This window comes from Fusarium keratoplasticum, chromosome 1, assembly GCF_025433545.1.
Source record: "Fusarium keratoplasticum isolate Fu6.1 chromosome 1, whole genome shotgun sequence".
NCBI classification, from domain to species: Eukaryota; Fungi; Ascomycota; class Sordariomycetes; order Hypocreales; family Nectriaceae; genus Fusarium; species Fusarium keratoplasticum.
In genome coordinates, this window is record NC_070529.1 from 5346911 (window position 1) to 5361942 (window position 15032).

Here is a 15032-nt window from a genome sequence, read left to right on the forward strand (position 1 = left end):
ACACCATGCCAACCCTCAGGATTTCGTATATGGAAGTCATTGGATGAGATAGCCTAGCAGGCAACCGCGATACCCGGAGACGAAGCTCGGTAATGCAACAGCCCACAGATACTACACCGACTCTAATCACGTTTCAATCAACCCTTCGGCGAATAGCTATCCTTCCAAGTCTGTGCCAAAACATCATCTCCTTAGAACCTAGAACCTCTACACACAAGGCCTCATGACCTAGTAGGCGCTCTTCCCTTTGGCGCCCAGCGTCCATGTGAAAAAAAAGTTTGCTCAGACGACCCCTGATACGAAAACCCATGTCTTGCAAAACGAAGGGTACGAAACTCTCCAAGATGCCGAGACATATTAGATATAGCTTCTTATTCTTCAACACACTCGATCTTTTCAGTTTGTTCCCGCGAGCCTCGTCCATATTAGAACTAACACGGCCGGCCTGGGTCCAAGAGTAGGTCCTCACGGCGCTTAGAGCAGGCGCTTAAGACGGCGTTTATAGAAAAATACTCTCTTGGTCTACCTATCGTCGAGTAAATTCACTATGCGAATGCTCTTCCACGGCTTTATCTAGGTCGGCACCCACCGAAACATACCTCCCCTCGTCGTGAGGGAAAGTTGGAACGGGACCAGGAAGATCTCGCGGCGGATAGTGACGGTTACCAACGCCGCCTTCGGCACAAGCACAACCACGATAATTCCCTCTTGCAGATACGGAACTTGGAACTGTATCTACTTCGTCTTTACTTTTCCAGTTTCCTACCTAGGCACACAAACCAATCTAGTCTATCTACAATCCAACAGATGACGCTAAAGTCGACGGCCAAAACAATTACTTCTCCTTTTTTGAAAATTAAAATCATGGTCTCTTTTGATACCCAACGCCCCCAAGCAAAACCCCGAATGCTCATGCTGTCTGTCCGGTCCTCTTAGGTTCTCAGGAATGTCTTGAACACGTCCGAGTCAGTGCAGTCTTGGTAAGGATATCCGATCTTGCGCAAAAAGGTCTCCAGCTCGGGAACCTCGTCGTCAGGGCATACGATGCCTGTGACGATCTTGCCCAAGTCTCCGCCGTAGTTACGGTACTGGAACAGGCTGATGTTGAACTTGGGCCGCAATGTCACCAAGAACTTCTCCAGAGCACCTGGGCGCTCGGGGAAGCTGAACATGTATAGCCGCTCGTGAGGGACACCGGATCGACCACCGACAAGATATCGGATATGGCTCTTGGCGAGCTCATCCTGCGACAGGTCCGACACGTTCATATTGCCCGACTTGATGCGCTCGATAAGCATGCGAAGCTCCTCGGATCGTTGCGCAGCAGGTGCTGTAAGTGAGAGACCGATAAGGATGTTGGCCACCTCATCACTCGCGTATCGGTATGAAAACTCGGTGACAGCATGGGGCATGATGGTGTTGATGAGCTCGGCAAAGGAACCAGGGCGCTCAGGGATCTGAACAGCAAGCAGAGCCTCCTTGCCCTCACCCATGCTGGCACGCTCGGCAACAAATCTCAGACGGTCAAAATTCATGTTAGCGCCCGACGTCACGGCGATGAGCGTGCGCTTTGAGTCCCTTGAGGGGTTCTGAGAAACATATTTCTTCAGACCGGCAATGGATAGGGCACCGGCTGGCTCCAGGCCTGAGCGGGTGTCATCGTACATGTCCTTGATGGCTGCACAGATCTCGTCGGTTGAGACCTCGATAACATCGTCGACAACCTCCTTGGCGATGCGGAACGTCTCCTCTCCGGGGATCTTGACAGCAGCACCATCGGCGAACAGACCGACTTCCTTGAGCAGGACTCGCTCTCCCTTTTTCAAGGACTCTGCCATGGCATTGGCATCGTGGGCCTCGACACCAATGATCTTGACATGGGGAGCCATGCGCTTGACATAGAGGCCGATTCCAGCAATGAGGCCACCACCTCCGACACCGCAGAAGATGGCCTCCACCTGGGCCATGTTGACCTGGCCAAAGAGCTCGTTCCCGATGGTTCCCTGGCCGGCAATGACGTACGGATCGTCAAACGGCGGGATGTTGATGAGCCCATCTAGCTTCGACCGCCTGGCGCACTCCTCCTTGGCGGCATCAAAGTCCGCGCCGTGCAACACGACATGACCACCAAGCCGGGCGACGTTCAAGTGCTTGATGCTGGGGGTCGCCTCGGGCATGACAATGGTCGCGGGGATCTTGAGCTTGCGAGCCGAATAGGCAACACCCTGGGCGTGGTTACCGGCAGAGCAGCAGACGACGCCCTTCCAGCTCTTGGCCGGGTCGAGGTGGGCCATCTTGTTGTAGGCGCCGCGCAGCTTGAAGCTGAAGACGGGCTGTTCATCCTCGCGCTTGAGGAGGACCTTGCACTCGAGTCGGTTGCTCAGGTTGACGGCGTGGGTGAGGGGGGTGACCTTGCAGGCCTCGTAGACTCGGGACGTGGCGCTGGCGATAAGGCGAAGGTACTGTACTGGTGAGCTTTCACGATTCGCATGTTGGTCAAGGGGTCGCAACTCACGTCGGGATAGCCTGTAGGAAGCAGATACTCCTCTGGTACTATCTCCTTGATCTGAGCGCGCTTCTCCTCGGACGGCGTCGAAGGGTTGGCGCTGTACTCAGTCAAAGCCATGCCGGTAGTGGGAGTATGCGGCCGAGTGTCGCCGTTGGTTCCATTGACGACGCCATTGGCGACGACGGGTACCACAGGGGGCTCATGTACTGAAGGCATCGTGGGCGGGAATGTGTAGGTATGATGATGGAAGGAAGAGAAAGAGTCGGGTCAGGAAAGTGCTGCGTTGTAAAGCAGAGCAACAAAGCACTCTAGTCAGTCACCGCCGAAAGATCGGACCTGAATTTTTGTTAGCTCTGGAGATGAGCACCACGGGTGAGTCAATTCGCACGTAGCGGGCACTTGGCAGATGGAGGACCGTGCTGCAAATTCCAAAGTCTCCCCCCCGGGTGCGGATGTGCTCGACGCGGCCTGCCCGAACCCCGTCAGAGGCCGATTCCAGGCCGGTTATCGTCTCATGAATATGCATTGATGCTCGTCTCGACCAGCCCCGAGATTTCCCTTGCAGAGAGGGCCCCATTCATGAGGTGATATTCGTGAGCTTCAATCCACAGATGCTTCAGGGATTACGGATAGAGATTAGGGAGGTACCTCTCAAGAGGCTCTTAGCTGCCACGTGAGAAGAGTCCGCCTCTCTTCGCGGTGGCGGGGTTGCTACGGCCGAGCTGGCGGGGTTCGATATCGGAGGTCAAAGAGGCACGGATCCAACCAGAGCCAATGCATTTCACAGAGGGTGTGATTGGTCATGATTGAATGAAACACCAAGAGCTGGGCAGTTTGTGTAGATCATATTCATTAATACTCATCATTTATAGTCAAACTCCAAAACTCCCATGTCTAATCTAAACAGGCTGCTTCTCCATAGCCTCACCTCTTTTCAACCTCCTGGTACGCGGGTGGTGCGTCCCGTTCAGTGTGCCGCTGGTTCACGGCATCCAGCTCAAAGACGTTGTCGTGACGTGTATCCCTCACACCAGAAGACATATCCCTCATCTCAAAGGATCCCCCAGCCTCTCTCGTCTCGTGTACATTAACATTTCCAGAAGACCCCTTGGCGATGCCCATCTTTTGCATGCCCGACTTAACAAGCATGACTCCGGCCTCCCGTCTCTCGGCACGCTGCAGATCTCGCTCCGCTCTCTGTTCGACGCGGAGCATGTCCCGCTCAACACGTTGCATCTTTCTCTGGTAGCGACGTTCCATCTTGCGCTGGTGACACGAAGAGCGTCCTGTTGTCATGTATGCGTAGTCCATGTTTGGGGCCATGGGTTGTTGCTGGGGCTGGACAAGGTAGGCTGGCTGGATGCGATGGTTGCAGCAGCCACTGCTAGAGTTGGTGTTGTAACGACGAGAGTTCTCCGAGGGAGGGAGGACATGGCTCGCAATAAGACCGACGATACCCATGTTGATTTTTTAAAGTGGTATCAAGGAAGAGATGAAGATTGTGTAGGTATAAGTGATGGTCCTTGGTGGACTTGGTTGAGCTGTAGGGTATTTGTTGTAGGACTCAAAGACTGTTCTTCAGTTGTGTGAGGATGTAAAGACAATTTCTCCTCCCATCGCGAGCTATCCTACTTCTTATACACGAATCCTTTCATTCTCAACCTCGTTATCATTCCCAAACAAGCCCTCCATTCGAAACGATCATCATGCGAATGCGCAGCCACGCTGACGCAACTCCCCATCTCGAATCGCATCCCCGAAAAGGCTTGGCGCCGACGTGGAGATGCCGATTCGAGCCCCACTATTCCGGCACCGGGCCAATCAGCCCCGCCAACTCGGCCTTCGCACTCGCTTCCGTGTGCGCGGGAGGCCGCAATGCGTCGCAAGTCGAGGGGCGCAACACGGGTATGAGTGCCGAGGAGGAGTTTTCTGTTGTAGGGCTGAATCCTTGCGAGGTAGTATTCATGTAAACGCGGAAAAGTCAATTGCTCCGGTGCGAATGCGAAACGCCTTGTTTAACGTGTTAAGAAAAAATGTTAATCCCCATTGTAAACGTAAACCATGTTCAATCTCTATCTAGATAAGTGACAAGTCTAATAAATGCATCATGATAATATCCCTCGTAAACATAACTCCATGTAATCATCAATATGACTGGGACAGTTCCCAAAATGCTCTAAGTAGCGTGAGCCCTCCAACTTGTGTCTCTACCGTTCTTCCCCTCCCTCGATCGTTGGGGTCTTGCTTCTTTGGTTTGACTTCCCCAGATGAATCTATTTTATTCATCGGTATTTGGGCTCCGGCAACTCTTCCCAGGACCGGCTCATCTGACTCCGATCCAGATGCAGTCCAACGTCCAGTGCCTGGAAGCCACCTGTGCCGCCCTCCCCACGTCTCATCGTCTGGTGTTCCTTGGTTGCGATAATCGGTTGTGTTTTCGGCGTTGTGATCGATGCCATCGTTGTCCAAAGTGACGATGGCATCAAATAGACCTGCACCCCACCACATACCGAATAGACCTGCTTCATCGCGAGTCTCGAGAGCTGCCAGAGCATTGTGCCTGACCCAACCCAAGTATGATCTGCAGGCTGTCGCATGCGCTGCCTTCACTCGTCGATAGCCTCGCATATCCGCTGTCATCCCTTCATCAACTCGAAGAGGGTCAAGTGGAACGCAGAAGGTGATAAAGTGATGGAAGAAAATGCTCTTGAAGGTCTGTCCGTCCTGTGAACAAGTACCGCTCGCATCGCATTGCTCTTCCATGATACCTCCTCGGCCGAGGCCTCTCCAGGGAGGCAACTGACCGGGACGCACTTGTTTCGGGTCATCCACAGGCTTGTTGTTCTTCAAACTCCATCCGGTGGCTTCAATGACTGACTGAATCAAGATATGACCATCCTCTAAATACGATGCGCCTCCGGTCACAGCCCAGAGTCCCCGCTGGCCCGTTAACAAGACGCCTTGGTTATACGTGTACACCATCTCATCTCGTATATCGCACTTTGTGTTGCCAGGCTTACTTCGGTCGATATGGTACCCATCAACAAATAGGCCACGAGAATTGGTCATGTTGACATTCATGAGCCAGTTGTACCCCTCCATAGCAGCCTCGAGATGTGCAGGGTCGTTATCCGGGAACGCGGCGTTTGCCAACCAGGGAGCGGTGAAGTTGTCGCCGGGAAAGTGTTCATACATGGAAATCGAGGCCGATACCCAGAGTTCGTTGGTGATGGCGTTCTTGTACGGGTTGAGGCGAGGATTCCAGACCATGCCTCCGTTGCAGAATCTGGTTTCCCATCCATGCGAGCCAAGGTTCCAGAAGATGCGGGAGCGATGGGCAAAGGACGAGAACCAGTTGTAGCCCTGCCAAGGCATAGATTCAATGATTTTCCTGAGGCCACTGCCTGTGATATCCTCAGAATTGGTTGTTGAATAGTGCAGATCTCCATGAGTTCTCACGAACTTGATGGCCTCAACCCAGCCAAGTGCCACCCAGAGGATGTCGTCGTACGCCTGGTCACAACATTAGTCCATGGGCCAACCATGTAGGATGTATTGATATACTTACCTGGCCACGGATGGACAGGACATCCTGCCCAAAGTAAGAGCCGACCAACTGTGCATAGAATGTCGATATCACATTCTCCTTGACCCTCCAGTCGTTGATGCCGTCCAGGTCCACAGAGTCGATGGATTTGGATAAAGTGGTCAACATTCCAGCAACGGCAGTCCCTGCAAAGGCAGCTGTCCAGTCTATGGCCGAGGGCCATGTCGCATAATCGGGTTCGAAGAAGTGGTCTTGCAAGACGGAGAGGGCACTGACAGCATCCTCAAGTATATGTGACTCGGCAGGAGCAGACCTTGGGATCCTGGATGAGAAAGTGAGAAAAGTCTCCGGAATTGGGCGACAATTTGTTGGTGGCTCAGTATAGAGGACAGGACAGTAGTGTTGACGAGGATCTTCACGGCTTGGAGCAGCTGACGTCAGTTGAGTAGCAATCAGGCTGGCGAGGCCAGCAGTGACTATTCGCCGAGCCATTGAAGAGAGTGGAAAGTCCTGATTTAAGGCCAAGAAGGATTCTATCGCAAGTGAAGTATAAGGCTTGCTGGTCCTGACGCGCGGTTTTTACGAGATAAGGCGATCCATATCGAAATGTGGCGATGCGGTTTCGGAGTTTGATAGGAGTGAGATGAGCCAGCACCCGAGGAGAGAAGAGGCGGATGAAGCCGCTAGTAAAACTCAAGGAAGAAAAGCCACACCAAAGTGTATACGAAAATGCAAGAAAAAAGAGAAACAAGGCAAGAAAGATGACGGAGAAATGTCGAGATTATCTATCGGTCAGGGTCCTGAAGTCGAGACAAGGTGCGACGATCTGCCCCACCACCAAAACGAGCAGGTCACAAGAACTACTGCGAAGACATGACTAGATGGGATTCTAGAACGGATTTTTAGGGTTGAAAGAGACGGTGAGTGAGTAAGGGGTCAAAGGAAGCGATGAGGAGTGATGGTCATGTGCGTGAGATCAAGTCTTAGTTGTTAGCCGTGCTCGCATGTTTTGAACATGGATGATTGACTGTGTTGGTTCATGATGCAAGATCATGGAATTAGACGCGATGCCGCCATTTCAAGTCAGTGATAAGGCAATTACCGTGAAGGAAGCAAGCGGAGAGGAATTAACACGGATATGCATTATAGCATAGGGTAACTCCCAGGTATGAACCTATCATGGACATAAATGACGTGTCTGAACGCACTGTACCTACATTAACGCGATGTTACTTTTCTGACCATGCACACTCAACGCGAGAAAAGGCGGCCAACGCATTCAGCGGTGGGTGTTTTGCAGCGTGGATCAGACCCGACCCAACACAACAGCCCCGCGCCGCGCTCCATTCTAAAGACGTGGAGTGAAGGGCTGACCCTGCCCAATCGCTTCAAGCTTCAGTGGCTCTTTAGCGCTTCAGGCCATTAGCCAGCGCGCTTTTAGTGGCTGCCGAAGTGGGGCCGACGGTAATGCTTTGTTTACTTTCGTCCCAAAACAGACTCAACCCTGGCTCGACCCAAACACAACTAAATCACTTGGGTCTCTCTTTCTCTCAGCCAAAAACACCGTCACTTCTTACTCCATCAAGTCGTGCCTCGCTTCTTTTCTCATGTTTCTTGCGACGCGTTCTACTTTCTAGATGCATCGCACAACTCAATCCATTTAGAATTGATCCCTTTCAACATCCCGAATCACGACATACCCTTCCCAAACGCGCGCCACGGGTGCTTTTGCATCCTCACCTCACCTTCCATCATTGTTCAACTTCCAAGCTCCCGCATTCTTCGCACGCGCCCGCACGCGTGAGAAAGAGCCATGGAGGTGGACGCCGCTAGCAGATACCGCTCTCGCATCCTTAGAGAAATGAAGGCCAACCGCGACAACCCATTCAACTCACCGCCCGAATCCACTGGCTCCCACGGCACTGTTACACTGTCCTCTGTCTTTTCCGACCCGGACGGCGAGTCTACGCGTAGACTCAACGAGGACATTGCTCGTGTCACTGCCCCCAAGAACCTGCCCGTCAACTGGGAGGCTGCTCACCGCAAGTGGCCCGAGTTTTTCGGCATGCCCAAGACGCGCGAGGTGCCCGTCTTTGAGGACAACACCGACACACGGCCGTTGAGCGCCGAGTCCAAGGAGAACAAGCCTCCTGCCTCCGCCACAAAGTTCCAAGACAAGTTTGCTGACGACACGACAAATCCCACCTGGATGGGCTCCAACAGAACCCGCGCTGAGATGCAGCCTCGCGTCGACAACGAGTCCGACTTGTCTTCACTCATGGCCAAGTCACCTGCCCGAGCCCTTTCCAACCCCTCTTGGGGCAAGAATACACACAACCCTAGCCCGCTGTCTAAGGTCCACACGCGGGTAGCATCAGAGTCCTTGGCCGAGGAGAAGCAACAACGTCGAGAGTCACTCACCAATGCCCTCAACCGCCTTCGCAGCGCGTCACAAAGCCCCAGAGTTAACCAACGAGACCAGGAGCAACGCGAACGCTCCTCACCACAGATGTCTTCAGCAAAGTCTAGCCTAACAGCCGTACCTTCTTCGCCCCACTCCATGGGTAGCCCTGCCCATAATGAGAGCAACGCGCGCTCCTTTTTCCTGCCAGAAGTCTCCCACCTGGGTGACTTTGTTGATGGCACGCTTCAATTCAGCGGCGCCATGAGAAATGGAGTCCCTATCTTTGTCAAGCATGGCAGAGTCCACGACCGATTCGAGAAGCCCTCTCTCGCTAGCCGCGCCGAGGTTGATGAGCTTGAGGTGCCTGAAGATGAGGAGAAGATCTTTGTGTCTATGGATATGATCCGCGAAGAGATCATTTCTCTCCAGGAGCACTACGATAAGGTGCAAGAATACGCCGAGAACCTCCAGCAACAAGTTGAGCAGCTAGAGGCTCAGCTCAAGTCGCGGAAATCCTTTGACCAGGAGTTGGCTTCTGCCCAGGTCAATGAGCAGCTACTGGCCCAGAAGAACCGTGAGATTCTCCTCCCTCGAGTACTAAGTTTCCTACTAACTTGCGAATAGGATTGGAGGTGGAAGTATCAACCCTTCAGTCACGTCTGGAGCAAACCTCGCGAAAGATCAGCCTTGCCGAGATTGAGAACGATGCGATGGCCCAGGAGAGAGATCGCGCCGTGAGAAAATTGCAGGAGGCATGCGAGGATATCAACAAGCTCACACGCAAGTTGAGCACGAAGCAGAAGGAGCTGGAGACCACCCACAAGCAGCTGGAATCGACCGAGCAGATCCGCAGCGAGAACGACACTCTGCGACGGGATCTGGTATCTTTGAAGCATGGCCGAGACTCGATGGACCTTGAGAACAAGTCTCTTGTGTCTGCTAATGAGACGCTGCGAAAGGAGAATGCTAGCCTGAAGGAGGAGGCTGAGTCGCTGCGTTCAGACAGCAGCGGCGTTCGCCGGGAACACGAGTCCTTGATTAGCGAGAACCGCTCGCTGCGGACGAATAACAAGGCCTTGATGGACGAGAATGAAGATCTTCGGGAGAATCTCGATGGCCTCCAGCATGAGCTTGACGCCGCCAAGGAGGAAGTCGAGGCGATTCAGCAAGAACTTCAGGCCATGTTGCAGGAAAAGTCGACTCTCCGTGAGGACAACGAGAGCCTCGTGCGACACAATGAGAAGTACTTTGGCGAGAACAAGATGCTCCGACGCGAGAACTCGGGCTTCGAGCGAAGCATTCACGACCTTCATGATGAGAACCTCAAGCTCAAGGATGAGGTTGAGTTCTTGAAGCAGCAGCTCGATCACTGCCGCCCTGCCCCTAAGGAGGACTTCTCTGCTCGTCTCGACGATGAGACTGAGGAGAACATGACCTCGGCCTTCTTCATTCCTGACATCACGATCAACACCAACACTAACGAGGTCGACGCTGACGGCAACGCCGAGAACACCGAGACCAAGGAGCTTCCTGAGCCCACTGAGGACAGTGCCAAGCTCCCCACGATTCCCGATGTGACGGAGGAAGAGACACGCAACACTACCAAGCGTGACGTTACTACACAGAGCGAGCCGAAGAAATCGCGAAGCAAGAGCAAGACTTCCAAGACCAACCAGCCCCAAAAGGTTGCCTTCTCGATCCCGGCTAAGGCCTCGCAGAAGACCAGCTCCAACGTGGCCAACCACGGTAGCAAGCGCCGAACAGTGTCTGAGGCTAACCAGCGAAACGCTATGAAGGGCATTGCAACCTATGACATGGATACCTTGGAGGATAATGATGAGACGACCGGTCTTCAGTCTGTCGACAACACCACCCAGGACTTCTCTACTCAACTGAGTGTCGTCCCGAAGACCCGTAAGGAGGTCAAGACTCGAGAGCAGAAGCAATCGACTACCCAGAACACGACTCAGAACACGACTGTTCACAGCGAGCGATCACAGCACACGCGCTCTCAGTCACGAACGTCTCTGAGACACGTCGTTGTGACCGACGTCACGGCTGATAGCATCAAGAGCGTGGACAAGGATACCTGCCCTGTTCTCTCGAGCGACGCCAAACGCGTTCTCGATAACCTCTGCGAGCACAACTGCCGCAACTGCACCGTTTGCAGCCGAATCACTTCTCACCGTGGCGTCCTCTCGTCGGCTGATGTTGCCGCTGGCAAGAAGCGCGTCACCGTCCCCCGACCGGTCCCTGTTAGTGACCGCGATCTGTCGGTTGAGGATCCGACAGTGCGTCCACTTCAGTCGCCCGGCCATGCGCTGGCCATGGTCATCAAGGGTCTGGAGGATGAGTCTCATCATCTCCAGCTCGAGTTGACTCGCATCCAAGCCAAGTACAATGCTCGTGACAAGGCTCTTGGTCGCCGTGAGCGTGTGAGTCTTGCTGAGAGCATCCGTACTCTCCTGAAGCAACTAGAGGCCAAGAACGATCAGATCTACAGCCTCTATGATGTGCTTGAGGGCCAAAAGGCGGCTGGCCAGGCAATGAGCGAGGAGGAGATCGAGATGACGGTTCTCAACATCACGGGCATGACAGTCCGCGATGTCACCAACTGCAGCGACCAGCTGACATGGGAGGGTATTCCTGAGTTGTAAAAGGAGCACTGACGCGGATGCGGAGTATTTCGGACAAGGCGAATTTGGAATCAATCAAATCATGGAAAGGCGTTTTTGGGTTTATGGTCCGTTGGATCAGCCAGGCTTGATGAAGGCTGCCGCAGGGAGATGGCATTTCCTGAGGAGTTGGTGGTTAATCAGGGTTATTAAGGACTTGACTTGTTTAATGTCTTGTGCGTTTTGTAGAAATATCCATCATGACTCGCAAGGTTTTTGGCGAGAATGACTATGAAGAAATTGTTGAATTACATGTTTACCGTCATCTGTCTGTTTGATGTGATGTATGTGAGAGTGAAGGTGTAAACAGAAAGAGATAGGTATCCTTGATTCAGGTCTATCGGACAGAAACCCATGTCCATGTCTAACATAACATAACAAGCCCAAACAAACACTAACATTTTTGGTTTACTCTTCATCATCCTCGTCGTCGCTCTCTTCGACCTCGTCCTCAACCTCCATCTCGTCATCATCTTCCTCTTCCTCTTCTTCACTATCATCCTCCTCCATCTCGGCCTTTTCCTCCTCTCGCCTCTTGCGGTCCTCCTCCCTTCGGGCCTCCTCGAGCAGCTTGGCACGCTCAGCGCGGGCCTTGCGTTGACCAACGACGTAGGCACCCAGGGGCGTCTTGGCGAGGTCAAAGTCTCGCAGGAAGGCCTCGACCTGCGTGCGGTCCTTGGGGGCAAACTCGACCTTGGCGCGGCGCTCCTCGATGAACTTGGCGTTGGCCTCGAGCTTCTGGACGAGGAGGACGAGCTGGCCAAAGAGCTTGGCGTTCTTGTTGCCCTGGGAGCGGCTGCGGGTCTGCTTGAGCCAGCGCTTGAGTTGGATGGTTACGGGCAGGGCGAGCTCGGGGAAGGCGATGGAAGTGGCCCAAAGGAGGAAGTACTCGCCCAGGAGCTCGACGACCTGCTCGCCGACACCGTCCTGGTAGACGCGAGTGCGGAGGTACGACTTGGGGGCCTTGTAGGCGGTGGCAAAGTCGAAAGGCTTGATCGATGAGGGCTTGGGGGCCTTCTTCATCTCGGCAGAGGTGAGGACCTCGAGCAGAGGAGAGGCCAGGGGAATGAAGGTGCTGGTGGCGCGAGAGATACGGAGGAGGGAGCGGATGAGGTGGAAGCGGAGAGGGAAGTAGATGGCGGTAGGGATGAGTCGCATGGCGCCGAGGGTGACTTGGACGAGGGGGTAGATGAGCAGACGGAGCTGGCTCTCCTTGCCGGCCTCGGCCTCCTTCATGGGGCTGCAGTGCTCGGCGAGGACACATGACCAAAAGTCGAGCGAGTGGGTGTACTGCCAGTTATAGACGATGCGGAAGGCGTCGTTCTTGTTGTGGACGATGCTGTTGCGCAGGTGAATGGCCAGCTGGCGGATGAAGGTGAAGGCGGTCGTATATCCCACGGCAGGGTCGATGCCCCAGAGCTCTGCAGCCGAGTTCTTCATGAGGTTGATGCCCTGGAGGGTGTTGGCATTTGTGACGCGGCAGCCCTGGATGAGACCCTGGTAGACGGCCTTGAGAACCGTCTCACGGATGCCCTTGTCACCAATGACCACGAGCCTGCGCAGCACGAGGAAAGCGGTGATGCGCGTCGTCTCAGAGCTGGCGGGTTGGGCCCAGAAGTTGACGACCGACTTTGCGAGGGCCTTGACGAGCTTCTTAAAGGACAGGAGGTAAGGGAGGATGGGGGTGATGGAAGAGAGGGTGAGCTTGAGGGTGCCGTCGTCGGACAGGGTGCTGAGGAGGTGCATGATGGACGACGTGTAGGTCTTGAGGAGCAGAGACAAGGTGCGGAACTTGCGAGACTCGGTCTGCACGTGTACCCTGCCCGAGGCGGTCTCCTTGACGGGGAGGTGGTGGTTCATAACCGTGGGGATCTCCTTGAGGGCGAGCACCAGGATGTCGTTGAACACGTCGGGGCTGTTGATGGTGTATCTCTGCTGCGAATCCTCATCCTCGTCCTCGTTGAGGTGCGCCGCGCATCGGAAGGCGAGCACAACCCGTCGCGCCGCCCGCAGCGACATCTTCTCCGTCATGGCCTTTCTCCAAGAAGAAACCATCTCGCGCGTCAGCTCGTTGCCAACCGCAGCCTCTTCTTCAGGTTCCTCCTCAGCGTCCTGCTTCTTCTTCTTGTCCTTCTTGCGCTTCTTCTTGGGCTGCTCCTCCTCTTCCTCCTCGTCCTCACCGCTGAGCTCGTCCACCTCTGCCAGGTCGGCCTTGTCGTCAAAGTCGAGCGCCTCGGGGTCGTTCTCCTTGAGGAACTTGTAGAATTCGGGGTCCTTCTCAGCGAGCTCGTCCATGGTCTTTTTGCTCATGCCGATACCATCATCGCCCTCCTCATCGTCGTCCTCGCTGTCGCTGACAACAGGCTCTGCGCCAATTGAGTCCTCAGAGTCGCTAGCATCGTCGCCGTTGGCCTCGGGGGCGTCCCTCTTGCGCTTCCCAAGCTTTCCAGCCTTCTTGTCCTTCTTGCCAATGATGTCGTCGAAGCCGCCCTGGAAGAAGTCGTCGACGCTCATGTCATTGATCTTCTTGCCCTTGACACTCGGCTTCTTGACCTCCCCGTCATCCTTGGGTCCATCGAGGTACTCGGCATCCTTTGCCCTGCGCGCCTTCTTCTTGTCCTGGATCTGCTGGCGCTGCTTGATCTTGGCGCCGGCTTTCCGCTTGTCGAGGACGCCCGTCAGGTGCTTCTTCTCGAACTTCTTGGTCGCCTTGAGGTTCTTCTTGCCGGGCCCCATGGTGAAAGATTGCGGAGCGCCTCGACGGTGAAGAATTGGTGATTGAAGTTTTTAGGTGGTTGTTTCGGTTTGCTAGAGTTTGGCGAGTTCGACCTCTCTTGCACTGAACCAAAAATTTTGCTGCAAGCTTATCGATAACAAGCAGCCACCAGAAACAGCAGGCGGTGTAGCCATTCTGCCGCGTCCCTACGTAACCATCCCACCTTGGAGCTTCCAGGTTGCGACAGCGTTGGGATTGAAGAAGTCAATGCCTCGTTCATCATGATCCCGCGACAGGGCTATGCGCCTACTCCGCATAGCTATGTTCCGAACACGAGCCTTTCTGCGACCATTAACCTCGACGAAGTATGATGGACCAAAGTCACCATCAACCGCCGCTAACCGCCTGTAGGAAGTCAAGCTCACAAATACCCGCGCCGAGCGTGATCTTCAAGAGTCTCTCGCCGAGCTCTTTAGCATCATCGTCACATTAGACGAGCTCGAAAAGGCGTTCCTGAAAGATGCCATCCCCGAGGCCGAGTACACCGAGATCTGCGAGCGGTCGCTGAGGCAGTATAAGGCGCTGCTGGCCGATGAGACCATCGCCAACGAGTTCCAGGGTCTTGAGGAGTTCAAGGCCAAGTGGGATGTACGGTGCTCTCTCAACCGCGATACTGAATTCATCTGACACATACATAGCTCGAAGCCCCCCGTGCCACCGAGCGCATCCGCGTCGGCATGCCATCCACAACCATCGACGCATCCTCCTCCGCCCCCGCTCCAGCCCCCGCGGCGGCAAACAACACGAGCGGCGTTCTCATCCTCGAGGCGACGCAAGAGTTCATCACGTTCCTCGACGCCGTCAAGCTCGGCCTCCTCTCCAAGGACCAGCTGCACCCTCTCCTGTCGGACGTGATTCAGTCCGTCAACCGCGTCACTGACAAGGACTTTGAGAACCGCGGCAAGATCGTCCAGTGGCTCATCACCCTCAACCAGATGAAGGCCACCGACGAGCTGAGCGAGCACCAGGCCCGCGAGCTCGAGTTGGATATTCAGCAGGCGTACCAGGGGTTTAGACGGACTTTAACGTGATTTGACTACGTATGATTTGACGCTGGGGAGAGCCCAATATGATGCCTACGCCTGTGTAGAAACTATCGTACATGCCTCTTTTAGAGATAC

At 54.4% G+C, this 15032-nt stretch overlaps 5 protein-coding genes and 1 pseudogene across 6 annotated transcripts, besides 1 other annotated feature; 2 read left to right on the forward strand and 4 right to left on the reverse strand.

Annotated features, from left to right (window-relative positions):
- Window positions 1-932: 932 nt before the first annotated feature.
- On the reverse strand, window positions 933-2725 carry NCS57_00159200 (Threonine dehydratase; the record flags this gene model as incomplete). Its single annotated transcript, XM_053051652.1, has 2 exons — window positions 933-2462; window positions 2516-2725. 2 exons carry the CDS (start codon window positions 2723-2725, stop codon window positions 933-935), a joined length of 1740 nt encoding a protein of 579 aa, XP_052920167.1.
- Window positions 2726-3433: 708 nt separating this feature from the next.
- NCS57_00159300 (uncharacterized protein) lies at window positions 3434-3970 on the reverse strand (the record flags this gene model as incomplete). Its single annotated transcript, XM_053051653.1, has 1 exon — window positions 3434-3970. The coding sequence occupies one exon, from the start codon at window positions 3968-3970 to the stop codon at window positions 3434-3436; it is 537 nt and encodes a 178-aa protein (XP_052920168.1).
- Window positions 3971-4654: 684 nt separating this feature from the next.
- NCS57_00159400 lies at window positions 4655-6587 on the reverse strand (annotated as a pseudogene). Its single transcript has 2 exons — window positions 6078-6587; window positions 4655-6022 (listed from the first exon to the last, which is right to left on the reverse strand).
- Window positions 4655-6587: a sequence feature.
- Window positions 6588-7869: 1282 nt separating this feature from the next.
- NCS57_00159500 (uncharacterized protein) lies at window positions 7870-11117 on the forward strand (the record flags this gene model as incomplete). Its single annotated transcript, XM_053051654.1, has 2 exons — window positions 7870-9034; window positions 9085-11117. The coding sequence occupies 2 exons, from the start codon at window positions 7870-7872 to the stop codon at window positions 11115-11117; spliced, it is 3198 nt and encodes a 1065-aa protein (XP_052920169.1).
- A 426-nt stretch (window positions 11118-11543) lies between these two features.
- Window positions 11544-13871, reverse strand: NCS57_00159600 (uncharacterized protein; the record flags this gene model as incomplete). Its single annotated transcript, XM_053051655.1, has 1 exon — window positions 11544-13871. One exon carries the CDS (start codon window positions 13869-13871, stop codon window positions 11544-11546), a length of 2328 nt encoding a protein of 775 aa, XP_052920170.1.
- A 261-nt stretch (window positions 13872-14132) lies between these two features.
- Window positions 14133-14942, forward strand: NCS57_00159700 (Vacuolar protein sorting-associated protein 28; the record flags this gene model as incomplete). Its single annotated transcript, XM_053051656.1, has 3 exons — window positions 14133-14216; window positions 14263-14499; window positions 14550-14942. The coding sequence occupies 3 exons, from the start codon at window positions 14133-14135 to the stop codon at window positions 14940-14942; spliced, it is 714 nt and encodes a 237-aa protein (XP_052920171.1).
- Window positions 14943-15032: the final 90 nt, after the last annotated feature.